This window comes from Myxocyprinus asiaticus, chromosome 4 (genome assembly GCF_019703515.2).
Source record: "Myxocyprinus asiaticus isolate MX2 ecotype Aquarium Trade chromosome 4, UBuf_Myxa_2, whole genome shotgun sequence".
NCBI lineage: Eukaryota > Metazoa > Chordata > Actinopteri > Cypriniformes > Catostomidae > Myxocyprinus > Myxocyprinus asiaticus.
The window spans coordinates 48,571,127-48,586,157 of record NC_059347.1 but is presented as its reverse complement, the minus strand read 5'-3'; the positions used below and the strand labels follow the sequence as shown (position 1 = coordinate 48,586,157).

General features: G+C 41.6%; 1 protein-coding gene across 1 annotated transcript; it reads left to right on the top strand.

The window, feature by feature from the left end:
* Positions 1-5,555: 5,555 nt before the first annotated feature.
* On the top strand, positions 5,556-7,572 carry cmklr1 (chemokine-like receptor 1). The gene is made up of 2 exons (XM_051695866.1): positions 5,556-5,690; positions 5,866-7,572. The coding sequence occupies exon 2, from the start codon at positions 5,885-5,887 to the stop codon at positions 6,923-6,925; it is 1,041 nt and encodes a 346-aa protein (XP_051551826.1). The 5' UTR covers positions 5,556-5,690; positions 5,866-5,884; the 3' UTR covers positions 6,926-7,572.
* Positions 7,573-15,031: the final 7,459 nt, after the last annotated feature.

The following is a 15,031-nucleotide window of genomic DNA, read 5'->3' as shown; positions in this document are numbered from 1 at the left end:
TTTTTTCATCAGGCTGCTTTACCACTATGTACACTGTACGTTCCCATCTGTCTGCAATCTTATGTTTCTTTTGGAGACCTACATTTCGAACCAACACCCTGTCACCCACACAGATAGGAGAAGCACCTACTTTTGCATCCCAACGTCTCTTGTTCATACAGTAAGTTGCCTTCTCTCAGCATTTGCTGATGTGAGTCTGTAGGCATGCTTAAGTCTCTTTTTCAAATCCCGTACATAGTTAGAGTGTGTCTTTGGATTGTGTCCCTCTGGGTTGATCCCAAAACAAAGATCAATTGGAAGATGGGGCTGCCGCCAAAACATAAGCAGAAATGGAGCCTCTCCTGTGACATCGTTATGAGTACAATTGTATGCATGTAGCAGGGCACGAACATACTACTTTTTTATCACTGACAGTTCCCAGGAGATCCAGTAATGTTCCATTAAATCTCTCAGTTGGGTTTCCTCCAGGGTTGTAAGGCGTGGTATGAGACTTAACCCCTGACAACTTGCACAACTCAGACACAACCTCGGACTCAAACTTAGCTCACTGTGGAGCCTACGTGGGAAACCGTAATGACTAATAAAGTTTTCCCAAAATACAACTGCAACGGTTTTTGCAGTTTGATCCTTTGTTGGATATGCTTGAGCATATTTGGTGAAGTGATCTGTTATAACTAGTATGTTACGTGCAGGGTTGGGGATTAACGGAATACATGTAACGGGATTACATATTTAAAATACAAAATATAAGTAACTGTAGTCCACTACAGTTACAGTTTAAATCATTGGTAATTAGAATACAGTTATTTGGATGTGTTTATATTTCTTTCCATAATTTCAATCATCCGAGCTAAACTTTCATCTTCACGCTGCAACTGACACCAATCTTCTGGAATCATACCCGGGAGAGCTTGCCGACCAGGCCAAGGCTCTGAACTTCCAAAGTCATCAGGCATGGCCTCTTCATCACAAATGAGTGTTTCTACTGCATACATCTCTTCATCACCACCTGAGGTCTCATCTTCTGAATTGCTGCAAGCACTCACACCATGTCTCATTGTAACAGCTCCAAAGGTTTTAGCATCAAACACCTGAAAGCTCTCGGTCGCAAATCTCACACGATCCACCATATGGAATATTCACTGATCTGTTTCCTCAGACTCTTCATCCACTGGAGATTTCTGTGGTATCCTAGATAACCCATCTGCATCCTCATTGCGTTTTCCACATTTGTAGTGAATATCAAAGTTATACATAGAAAGTGCAGCAAGCCATCTATGACTAGAAGCATCTAATTTGGTGCTGGACAGTACATATGTAAGCAGATTGTTATCTGTAAGAACTTTAAAACTGGTTCCATACAAATAATCATGACATTTTTCACTGATAGAGCAAGGAACTCTAATTTGTGAGCTGTATAGTTAAATCAGTTAGTACCCTAGCTAAACCCTTTGGTTTGTCACCTGGAGTGTGCACTCTGCCAGAAGCAATATTGCTTTCTTTTTGAACATCAGCAGATGCACTGACACTAAGGCAGCACTCTTCCAATTGAACCACTTCCCAATCAGGACGCTCTCCATCACGAGGAACCTTATTATCAAGCAGCACAGGAGTTACAGACTCTTCAAACTGACACAGCATAGCATTTCCTGATTCTCCCGGTATAGTTAGAATTTTGATCACCTCATCCAGATACATAAATGCTCGTATCAGACTCTTATTTGCATCTACTTTTCTCAAAATTACAGATCAAAACCATATTTATCACAGAGATCCATTATTAGATACAAACAAAGAACATGTTATTAATTATGGTCCTTTGCTTATGATGATTTTTTTTTTCTTTTCATTAATACTCAAACTGTACGCTCCAGTCCCTGTTCGGGTGCAGTTTTTTTTCTCTACATGTAACCCTGCTCAAGAAATAAATTCTCAAGAAAGTTCAATATTTCAGAGTAAGCAGAATGTTTTTTCTTTTTATTCCAAGGTCTGATAACAATTTGTTATCAAGAGCTCAACTATAAAAGTATGAACTGGAGCATACGTCTGAATTAGGGCTGAAACGATTAGTTGACATTATCTAATAGTCGTTTGATCTCAATTAATGCAACATGTGATAATTTGAAACTCTAATGATGACGCGTGAGAGCAGCACTGCAGCTCGCGCCTGAATGGAGGAAGAAAACGCAGCTCACAGTCCAGACACTTTCCAAACAGCCTTACAGGTGATGTAGATCGCAAAGTATGAGGGAATTATAGTACAAAAATACAAAATAAGTAAATACAGAAAAAGTGTCATCCTGACGTGAAATAAAGCGGAACCTTACCTGCCATTCCACTTGAGCAAAACTTACATGCCAGAGCGCCTAAAAAGGTAACACCCCAGAATTATTTAATGCATCGTGTATTAAAGTTCAAATAATAAGAAAGCGGTTATGTAAATAAGCACAAACTCTGAAACTGGCATTTCTCTGTGTGGTCAGAACCACTTGAGTCACGTGAAAAACAGCGAGAGAGAGTTCAAACTTCTCCTGGCTGCTAAAACCTCTTGCACGGAGACGCTCGTCCCTCACGCTCGCTTGCTGCAGCTACTATAGATTATAAAATGATGGCTTGCGATGTATTGAATCATAATATTCTGTAGTGATGGGTTCATTTTGAACAAATCTTTTATGTGACTTAGAAGAACGAGTAGTCTCAGAGAATGATTTGTTCATTTTGTGTTGGCCGCGCATGTGCATTGCGCAACCTCTGTCAGTTTGTTACGTTAAAACCGCATAGGCACTGTACAGGACACAGAAATGATTAGTTCACCTCTCGAGTCTTCTGGTCTGAGTCATTCGTTCTTATGTCACGTGACAGCCATATACCTATGCACATACGGCTGTCACGTGACAAAAGAACGAACAACTCGGACAAGAAGATTTCAGAGGTGAACTAATAATTTCTGTTTCTCATAATCTGTCCTTGGCTGCATTATCAGTTTTTCCTTATTGGGACTATAATCAAAGTTTGCGTAAGTAGACGTGTTGGGGGGGATTTGTCTATTGAAAATTGTACATTTTAATTTAACTCTGCTCAAATGAACAAAATGAACGAAATGACTTGAATAAAGATTCATTCATTTTGCTGAAAGAGACTCATAGATTCAAGTCAGTAAAATGATCTGATCTTCCTATCAGTAATATTCTGTATGCGTCATGGTGTGTATCTTATCGTAAAGAAAATCTGCGATACGTAGCTATATTAAGAGAGAGTTTGTTTTTTGTGAGTTAAAGATGTATTGGAGTGAACAAAAATGTGAGAGAGAGTGTAGTCTTAAAACTCCTTAAGTACATTTACTTTAGGAGCTATACTGCAGAAGAAAAAATTGTTATCGGAGAATGTTGAATATAATGTTTAACATATTTTAATATTTTAAAATATCTAAAAATCTTTAAAACAAGATACATTTCCTGAAAATCAACATATAAGATATTAAGACTTTCAGATGGCGGACATTCGCAACTGGCTTATCTTTGAATGTCGGGTGTTTGGTTTATCTTATTTGTTTCACAGGTTTTTAAACTGTCATTTGCAAGCACTTCGGAACACTCAGCACATTATGGATGTGGTTCATTATCTACCATGAGTATGAATCAGTACTGTGTTTTTGTAAACTAATCATTCTCGCTCACTTCCAATGTTTCGGTTGTGAGCAAATCAGTTGAATCAATGATTTAATGATTCACAACTCACACATTATACATATTTGTCATCATCTATCAAAATGGTTCCTAAATGGATCAGTGAACGAATTTGAACAAATGCCTTTTGGTGAAGGGATTTAAAAGACTAGAGTTAGTTGGATGAATCAAAATCCTTGTAATCTCTCACCCCCTTTGACAGGACAGTTAAGAGTTATGGAAATAACACTGAATTAAAAGGATAAATTGACTGTTTCCAGAGAAGAGAAATTAAAGATTTTTTCTCTAACAAATTTAGCATCTGGTTGTACTCAACCTGTCACTCGTCAAAAAAACTCCATCACAAATCCAAAAAAACAAACATTTTTATTAAAAATTTAAGGCAGCGATTAAACTTGAGTGTTCATTTTTATTGGGTTGAAAAGTTGATGAGTGTAAATGGATGCCTACTGGTCTGGTTATTAACACCTGTACCCCTATCGTGTCAAATTTTCCTATGTTAGTGGTAAGTACAAAGTTTCTCGTCACTGGGCTGAACTTTCACAGGTAAGCGTGGTAACACTTGTTAAAGGTGGCATTTCTGTGTATTTTTCCTTACTGGTAGGAGAGAGCAAAGTTGAGTCTGCACAGAATGTGCTGGCTAATGAGGCGATTGAGGCTAAAAAGGTGTCAATTTGCATTTTTGTATTTTAGGTTTTATTGTCACAATCATTTGCAAAAAGAAATGTAAAAGTAGAATCTTTATGAATATGAAAGTCTGTAACCTGAGCTCAAAGCTTGTGGTATCACGCAGACCTGCCTCACCATACTCAGAGCAAGAGGCTTAACCATTATTGCAAATGCTTCATTTCCCACACAGAATTTCCAGTTGTAGTTAAAATACCACATATACTGTTCAGACATTTGGCAGCAGTTATCATGTATACTTTCTCTGTTTACGTGAGATTGCTGAAAATCTGTAGTAAAAGTATATTAGATGTTTCTTTCTATTTCATTTCTTTTTTTTTTATTCTTATTTTTTGGTTATTCTTCTCACTGTCCATAAATTGAAATGGCTGCTTCATGAACAGTTTGTGCAATTTTCTGACAAATATTGAAGCATCCTGGAGTGAATTCACTGAACAGTTGCACCACTTTAGCAAGTAGTATTTTATTAAGTCAGTCCCAGGGAAACCCATAGTCAAAATCGTTCTAGTTCACTGAAAATGTATCATGTCTCCTTCAATTTTTCAAGTCATTAAAATGAAGCCAGGCATATTTCATAATGGCACTGTACTCTTAACTGCGTTGTACCAGTGTTTAGAAGATCAAGGTCCTTGCTAGTGCCCAACTTGTATTCACAATATACTATTTCACACTGTAGGGAATTAGAGAATGGAATGAGGCATAGACAATGTCATTGTTTTTTGGGGAAACATGCCTCCTTTCTATACAAATTAGGCTTATTATGGAATGCATATAATACACTAAATACTGTTTTCCAGACGCAATCAATGTTGCATGTTAATTCTAATGGCAGCAATAATTCATCAAAGTGCGATCAAATAAAGGAAAGGAGTGTTACATCTGTGTTAGGAGTGAAATACAGTTAAGTGCATTTGTTTTTACTTTTTTATTTCTTTATTTCTTGTAATTTCTTCTGCCTAGAATACATCTTGATTTCTACATGTAGAACAACACAAATTCTCTATGCAGGGCTACCTCAACGTTAAATAACAGCGCTACATTTTGTCAACCGTTACAAAGGATATAACCTTGATAAGCTCAGAGTTTGTTTACTGAATGTATTTTCCTTTGCCCAAAACTAGAATAATCTAAATCATGAAGTGAAAGTAGGGGAACTTGTTGATAGGGAAAACAAAGACAGTTTTTGTGGAAGTCAATGCAGTGTGACTGCACATTGCTCAAGAGAGGACATCAGCTGTGTATAAATGCGAAGGAAAGTTATCACATGTCAGATTGGTACTTCCAAGGTTATGCTGGACACACTGATTTTAAGCTAAGGTGAAAGACTGTCTTTTGCAATTTTTAAGATTTATGTGTATTTACCATACTGCAGTGTTGGCCTTTGAGTGTTTCTGTCCACAGTCAAATTTATTTATATATGACAAGATTTTAGAAAGTCTAAATGATATAAAGAAAAAGAATAATACAATTGTATTTTGTTTTGTGTTTACAGGAATTCTGCATGAACTACAATGGATTTTGATTTGGATCTCGATTATAATTATAGTGATTATACGAATGTCACCACCAGTAATTTTACTTATGAGGAAGTTTCTTTCAAAGTCCACACCAAATGTTTCTCTCAGATTCTGTGCCTGTTGTTTGTGGTGATCAATGTGATCATCTTCTTGCTGGGCATTGGAGGAAATGGGGTGGTTATCTGGATTGCAGGTTTTGGTATGAAGAAGTCTGTCAACACTACCTGGTACCTGAGTCTGGCCGTGTCTGACTTCATCTTCTGCGTCTTTTTGCCTTTTAACATTATCTATGGCGCAACCTCGGACTGGATCTTTGGACTCTTCATGTGCAAGTTCACGTCCTTTATTATGTTCCTCAACATGTTCAGCAGCATCTTCCTCCTCGTCATCATCAGCATAGATCGTTGCATTGCCGTCATGTTTCCTGTTTGGGCCCAGAATCATCGTACTATCGGAAAAGCGGCGGTGATAATTGTGCTTGCATGGGTCATCTCTGCGGCTTTAAGTATTCCATCTGTTGTATTCCGTGAGGTTCAGAATCACTTAGGTATAAATCGATGTATGAACAACTACACATCTAGCCAGTACAGCCACCAAATCATAGCAATGAGTCGCTTTGTTTTTGGATATGTGATCCCATTCCTTCTCATCGTCATCTGCTACACTGTCATCATACTTAGACTGAGAGCCTCACAGATGGCAAAGTCCAACAAACCATTTAAGATCATGACAGCTCTCATTCTCACCTTCTTCCTGTGCTGGCTGCCGTACCACACATTTGTGCTAATCGAACTGAATCTAAGCGTCAGTACTGAGATCATAACACATGGGCTGAAAATTGGCACCACTGTTGCTGCCACAAACAGCTTTTTAAACCCAATTTTGTATGTCTTCATTGGTAATGACTTCAGGAGGAAATTCAGGAGCTCCATCTTATCAAAGATTGAGAATGCCATAGGAGAGGATGGGCGAACAATGAGCCGCTACTTATCTCGCTCCAGCTCAGTGGATGCCAGGGCGTCCACTCATATCTAAAGAAACAACTGGAGGTGACACAAAATGATATTTTCAGAGAATTACAAAAATAAAGCAAACAGTAATTGTGCATAATACAAATGGATTCCTGATGTAAGCATCTACTTAACTTATCACAATATTTTCTGTAATTTCTTGTTGATTATATGAGTTTTTAGAATTTCAAATGTCTTTATCTGTAATTAAAATCAAAGTGGTCAAGAAGTGCAATATTTTTTAATAAAAAATAGTAATCGCTGTATGTTTAAGCAATTAAAGTTCAGAATTTTACTGGGTTGACATTTTTACAGTGATGATCTAAAGTAGTTGATTACAGGCTCCAGGCCAGAAGAAGCTTCAAGTGATATTTCAATATACCAGGCAGTATATGATGTGTTCTATTGTTTTATTTTACTATAAATGTAAATGTGTATACTGTATATCTGAAAATATGTGCTTTTCAAGGAGTCATTGGAAACATTGGACTTGATTAATGAACTAGGCTAACACATCACTGCAGTTTGTAACTGACACAACTTTGACTTTAATTAGAAATTGAATCCAGCAGTTTAACTTAAGTTCCCAGTTTTAATGGGTTGAAATTTTGTACAGAAAGTACAACATTAAAATGTTTTGTGACTAATAAACATATACTATGCCTTAATTATCCCCATCTTCAAATGTTAAATTGATATCTCTCATTTAGTTGTGCTTGTAAAAAGTGATACAATATTGCCAAAGATATGGGCATTTTCCTAAACATAGACTATTTTAAGAATATAGATACAGAATTAAGAACAGTTTATTTTCCTAAAATATTAACATGCTTATTTTTGAATTTCCAAGTACAGTTTATTAAAGCTTCATTGATTTGTTTATGATAGTTATTAGCCGCTCTCGGCATTTGAAGACAACAGTGAGGAGGCACCATTATGTGACACATCTGGTGCGTTTCTTACCGCTGCCAGCGATGTAGTTAAGTTCCGTCACAACAGCCTGCTTATTAGATTATATACGTGCTGTTGTATTATACACCAGGGTGCAAACACCATATGCCACATTTTACAGCTAGTGTTCTGTGCAATACCTTGATTTGGTAATTTAATTCTTTCTTATTCATTTGCACAGAATTTCATTAAATATATTTATTAATTTATGCATGTGATGTGTGTTTGGTTAGTTAAAAAAATGTGTTCTTTCTTTTTTGTACTTCCGAAGTAGTTATACATTTTCTGATAAACTACAGTTGATAGTTTGGCATTGTTAAAGGTGCTATAAGCGATATTAGTGTTCTGAAGCTTTCACGTAACTGAGTCGATAAAATACCCACGCCCCCTCATTCCAAAACCGTGCCCTCCAAAGATAATTTTGAGACCAAAACCGAGCAAAAGAGCAGTATGTTTGTTCCTGTGGCTGTCAAATTCAACAGTGGCACAATCAACCTTATTCATGCTAGCGCCATCTTTGATGGGAATGGCAACGAGACTGTGAGGGATAGACTTTCCATCTCTTCAATGGCATGAACGATATAAAGCTGTATAAATCTCCTAGATCACATCCAAACATCTACTACTCATGTTGTCTGGAGTTCTTTGTATACTGAATGTTCATGGACAGATATTTTATCTACTGTATGTTTTGTCCGCGGAACGACCCAAATACACTTTAAACTGCAGTACATCCCATTGAAGAGACTGTAAGTCCATCCCTCGCCTGCTCTGCCTTCCTACTGTTCATATTTCATTCACAAAAGTTTGATCCACATATCAAGTTAATTTTTTTCAATGAGTTCATCCAAATATCATTTTCATACATTCAAATTTGTGTCTCATGATTAATATGCAGAAAAGAGACCACAACTGTTTTGTCCTTGTCTTCACTCACATTTTAATGTTAAGCCATCTTTAAAGAATGAGTGATCAAAGAATGTTCTCTAAACAAAGAGTGTGTTGTTGGTCTTGAAGTGACCCCTCCCCTTTTCCTCTCCTCTCCCACTCATTTTTCCACATATTTCCAAATTCTTAGAACTCTTCCCAAACTGTGATGTTTACTACTGAAACTGAGAAAGAGGGATTTCATGACCCTTTAGGGTCACTGTCTTAAGACAGTCTCAGTTCTGCAAATTTGCTAGTATTTCAGAAAGAATCTAGGTGTCAGATTTGTTTGGCCAGTAGTGCAGTCTGCTCTTAGATTTCACTAAACAACCTGCAGCAGAAAAACATAGTATAAAAAGCACTGCAAATGGCAGTACCTCTGTGAGGTAAGATATTGTGTAGATATAGATTTTAAAGCTATAATTGCAAATAATCATAAATGTTACCATGTGAATTTTATCACACAGTTATCACTTGTACTCTCTGATGTTTTACGTAAAAACTGAGAGCACTAAAGGAATTAAGATGCAACTGAATAATATGTTTGTAACACGTTACATGTTCAGGTATGGGAGGAGACGGGGAGCAGTGGCACACTTTAGGTAGGCTTTATTTTTTCTGCCTTCAGACTCTTGAGCGCAGCCTTCTCAGGGCTTTTCTTATTTCAGTCAGTTCAATGTCACAAAACTCTCAGTTACCAAAACTTCTCAAACTCTTAAGCTTCACAGTAAAACAGCTATCACTGTAACAAGAAACAGCTGTTAGAAATCATGTCAACCAGCTTGACGAGCCACACCACTCCCTTTCTCCCGAAAAAAAGAAACACGACCACACCCCCATCACCACAATATTCAGTGAGCATGTTGCAATAGATTCAACAAAGGCTACTGTAGATCATGTTGTATTCAATGTGGGATTGTGTCCACATTTGCACTGTAAACAATCTGTCATTACAGTACCAAATAAAATACATTACACTCTCCTCACAAAACACACTTTTCAATGTGAATAATTCTTACCCTTTCAAGTTTCAAATCAAAATCAGTTTTGATTCAAATTAAAATGCCTTAAACATGCAACTTGACATTGTGGTTTAAAGACTGAAAGCGGCATTTAAGTTAATTTCCTATGTACAAATAGTCATATAACCACATAATACATCACAAGGATGGTCAGAAAAGTGCACTTAGACGTTTACATGTAGAAAAAAGAGAGAAGTGTTGGGAGAAATCTGCTGGCATTGTACTTTTTCATGCAATGTGTTGAAAATACAGAAATGAGAACAAAGAAAGTTTAGCTCATTAAGCAGTAATAGCCACAGAATTATCTTATTGAAATGATAAGACTTTTTGTAGTTAGGTTTCTGATCGAAAAAAGTTAGCCAGCTAAAGGGGTAGCGTAGTGAAACACAGAGACAAAGGTTCTCTCTCTTGTGACCATGGCTGTTGAGATGGCTGAAATTGAGTTGTCTCCAATGAGGGAGCCTGTTGAGTTGGCGGAGACTCTTTTTCCCCAGAGAGAAAATCTGAGGACCGAGACTGTCAAAGTTTCTCCTGGAACCGTCGAATATTGTAAGGCATGAATTTACCATGTCTAGGTGGTCCGAATGGGTTTGAGTTTCATAAAACAGCCCATGCACACCATCAAGATTAACAACATTGCGCCCAATAACACAACAACATACACATTACAATAGGCTTATGTAGGGCTTTACTGGTTGTTTAGATCAGTGTTACTATCAGAAATAAATAATAATTATTTATTTAGTTATTAATTAATATTTAAATTAATTAATTGAATCTAACTCATTAAAACCTCATATGGGGCTCCAGTAAATGTAGTGCGCTACGTTTAGGAGCGGGTTTGGTTATTAGCAATAATTAATAATTATCAAAGATAATTATTAATTATTAAAATCAATAGAACATGATGAGAAACAATGTTAGCTTTTTTTAGTCCATTAAATCCGAAGAATATCGATTTTTGGAAAAAAAACAATGAATGAAGGCTTGAATCCGAGCACTGACATCCCGTCAGCATGTGATACAGGTGTATGCAAAACAAACCAAAACACTTCTCTTTGAAATATAACAACGTTTATTTATGCAGTAATATATGGCCGCGAATGTGGGCGGAGAGAAACCAGTCAATGGCGTCTACCAGTTACTGCGTGTATCCGCTTGTACGATAGCTTAGGGACAAAGCTGAGCTTTATCACGAAGCTATCTACTAGTCAAAAATGTGTGCGAGAATGTTTGTGAGGGGTCGCGTGTGTATGTGGTTAGTACGAGAGAGAGAGAGAATAAAGTGATGGCCCCAAAGTCATTTTCGCGATCGTGGGAGAGAAAGCAGCTGTTAGTTTATCACTCAGAGACGTGGTGGACGGCTCGTAAACCGTCCAGCGGTCTTTGGTTCTTTAACGGATAAACTCAGTTTGCCGGTCTCACCCGTGGTGGCGGAAATGCACAACAGTCCAATGTGGTTGGACTACAATACAGCAAATCTCATTCGTGATAATTAATACCTTGAGTATTAGCCGCAATGAGCGGACTCGGTGGTCCGTAAACTGTACAAGCAATAACCTTGATACACAAGAATAACACACTATAATATTCTATCTCTGCCCAGACGTAAACCTCTTACTTGAATCGTATGAGGACGTAGAATGTGTGTTCATCCGTCCTTTAACTCAGACTCGGTTCCTCGAGGCTTGGGTGATGACGGGAGGCCGTTTCCTCGCTCTGTCGGTGGGCGGTAAGGCTGCTGATTCTCGGCGGGCTGGCGGAGAAATCGGCGACGTCGACTTGATTGAAGATGGAAGAGAAATCTTTTCTCTCTTCACTTCTGCAGGCAAACGGATGAAGATGCGGATTGCTCGGCGGTCTCCTTCGGATCCGTTAGAGTGTTCGGTGGAACACAGAGTAGTCTCAACTTGTCCAGCGAGACGAGTTGTATGGCCACAGTTTCAAGTCGGACGTTACTTCCTTGTGCCACGTGGCTACACCTGAGAGCAGCGATGAGCTGCGTCTACACACGGCGAGCAAAGTTGCTGGAAGCAAATCCCGGAAGCATTTCAGAGGTATTTCTACTCCTGATGATGTCATGGTCGAGGTGCGTTCTGTCGTGTGCCTCATCCAATAGGAGTTGAGAGTTCGATCCCCCATTGAGCAAGGCTTCATGGGATTTGTAGTCTGTTTTGGACTCCCTTTGTTTGATTTTGGAGCGGTTTTTATCAGTAAGATTTATGACTTGGAATGTGGGCCTGAGTTAGGTTTTACGACTGTGTTAGGCCTGCCTTGGCTTCTATCTGAATACATGAGGCCCAACACATATAATCAGGAGTTCGTGCTGCATGATGCATTCCATGATTTTTTTCATCTTAAAGACTTTTTTTGCCTTTCTACCATTCACCCACGTTTGCAAACAATACATAGACTTTTCATTTTGTGCATAAATAGGAGGGTGTTTATAAGCAATTACAATTAAATATAAAATTGATTGTAGCTATTTCAGTTGTTAATCGATCTCACTCTTTAATCAAATCCCATGCACAAGTCTCACACCTTAAAATCTTCTATTTTAAAAATAGAACTGGGGCGATTTGGGGAACCCAATGAGATCGTCTCCGCCGGGTATCCCCCCATGGACCTCCCATTCCCCAGCATGCTCGTCTGCCCCAATCGGTCTTCCGGATGAGTTCGCCGGCTCGTCTCACGGCGAGTCTGGCTTCTTGTTCGGAGCCCGCAAAGATGATGAGCTCTCGAGCACAGCATCGGAGAGCAGGCTTGTCCAGTCGGACGCAGAAGCCTCAGCTGGGCTTCCCCCTTCGGGGAAGATTGCCCAGTCACAGGCCGATGCCGAAATGACAGACATGCTTTCCCGGGCGGCCGCGAGCGTCGGGTTGATTGGTTCCTGGGCTCACAGCGCCGCTCAAAGCAGCCATGCCCTGCTCCAGTGCCATTCTTCCCGGAAGTGCACGAGGAGCTGACGAAGTCATGGGAGGCACCTTTTACTGCCCGGCCCCAATTCCGCAGTTCCCCCACTCTCACTACCCTCGATGGCGGTGCGGCCAGGGGCTACACAGCGATTCCCCCAGTGGATAAGGCGCTCGCGGTGCACCTATGCCCGCAGAGTGATGCTACCTGGCACGGACGCCCTAAGCTCCCGTCCAAGCCCTGTAGGCTCACGTCGTCCCTGACGGCTAAAGCCTACAGTGCGGCTGGACAAGCCGCCTCTGCCCTGCATGCCATGGCTCTCCTGCAGGTCCACCAAGCCAAGGCACTGAAAGAACTGCACGAGGGTAGTTCCGCCCCAGATTTGATGCAGGAACTGTGCTCAGCGACCGACCTCGCTCTCCGAGCGACGAAGGTCACGGCGCGGGCTCTCGGGCGGACGATGGTCACACTAGTGGTCCAGGAGCGTCACCTTTGGCTCAACCTGGTCGAGATGGGCAAGACCGACAAGACACGGTTCCTTGCTGCCCCCATTTCCCAGGCGGGCTTATTCAGCGACACCATCAAGGACTTTGCCCAGCAGTTCTCGCCGGTGAAGCAGCAGACGGAGGCAATCCGGCACATCCTGCCCGGCATGGCTTAAGATCCCGCACCCCATCTGCTCGTCGCCAAGGGCGTCACCCTGCGGTGACTGCACCGGCTCCGCTGCAGCCCGCCCCTTCGGCCCGGCCCTGGCATGGAGCCCGCTGCGAGGCCCCATCTGTCGGTACATCCGACGACATTGTCCCCTTGGTCCCCCTTGTGCGGAACTTGGACGCGTGGCTTGCGCTCTCCAATCCGTTGCGATGGCTGATCCGGACCATCCAACTCGGCTACGCGATTCAGTTTGCCAGGCGCCCACCCAGGTTCAGCGGTATTCACTTCACCTTCGTCAAGAGCGAAAACGCTGCCACCTTGCGCGCGGAGATTGCTACCCTCCTATGGAAGGGCACGATAGAAACTGTCCCTCCAGCCGAGATGAAGAAAGGGTTCTACAGCCCTTACTTCATCGTACTGAAGAAAGGCAGTGGGTTGCGACCAATCTTGGATCTGCGAGTACTGAACCGGGCTTTGCACAGACTCCCGTTCAAGATGCTGACGCAAAAACACATTCTAGCGAGCGTCCAGCATCAAGATTGGTTCACGGCGGTAGAACTGAAGGATGCGTACTTCCACGTCTCAGTCTTACCTCAACACAGACCCTTCCTGCGGTTTGCCTTCAGAGGCCAGGTGTACCAGTACAAGGTCCTCCTCTTCGGCCTGGCCTTGTGACCTCGCATCTTCACGAAGGTCGCATAAGCAGCCCTTGCCCCGCTAAGGGAAGTGGGCATCCACATCCTCAACTATCTCGACGACTGGCTAATCCTAGCTCACTCTCTAGAGTTGCTGTGCTCACACAGGGACCTCGTGCTCTGGCACCTCAGCCGACTGGGGCTTTGGGTCAACTAGGAAAAAAGCAAGCTCTCCTCAGTTCAGAGCATCTCTTTTCTCGGTTTGGAGTTGGACTAAGTCTCGATGACAGCGCGCCTCACAAACGAGCATGCACAGTCGGTGCTGAACTGTCTGAAGGCATTCAGATGGAGAATAGCGGTTCCACTGAAACTTTTTCAGAGGCTCCTGGGGCATATGGCATCCTCAGCTGCACCCTCACCACTCGGGTTGATGCAAATGAGACCGCTTCAGACTCGAGTCCTGAGATGGGCATGGCGCCGTGGGACACATTGCGTGACCATCACGCTGACCTGTCACCGCCTCTTCAGCCCTTGGACCGGCCTTGCATTTCTATGGGCAGGGGTTCCCCTAGAGCAGGTCTCCAGGCGTGTCGTGGTTACAACAGATGCATTCAAGATGGGCTGGGGTGCTGTATGCAATGGGCACACAGCCGCCGGCTCATGGAATGGCCCGCGGCTGCGTTGGCACATCAACTGCCTAGAGTTGTTGACAGTACTGCTCGCCCTGCGGAGGTTTTGGCCATTGATCCAGGGCAAGCACGTGTTGGTCCAGACGGACAACACAGCAACGGTAGCGTACATCAACCGCCATGGCGGTCTACGCTCCCATTGCATGTCACAACTCGCCTGCCGTCTCCTCTTCTGGAGTCAGCAGTGCCTCAAGTCGCTACGAGCCACTCACATCCTGGGCAACCTCAACACCGCAGCGGATGCGCTGTCACGTCAGGTTACTCAGGTGGTCCAGCTGATTTGGAGTTGATTCGGTCAAGCACAGGTAGACCTGTTTGCTTCCCAGGAATCCTCCCACTG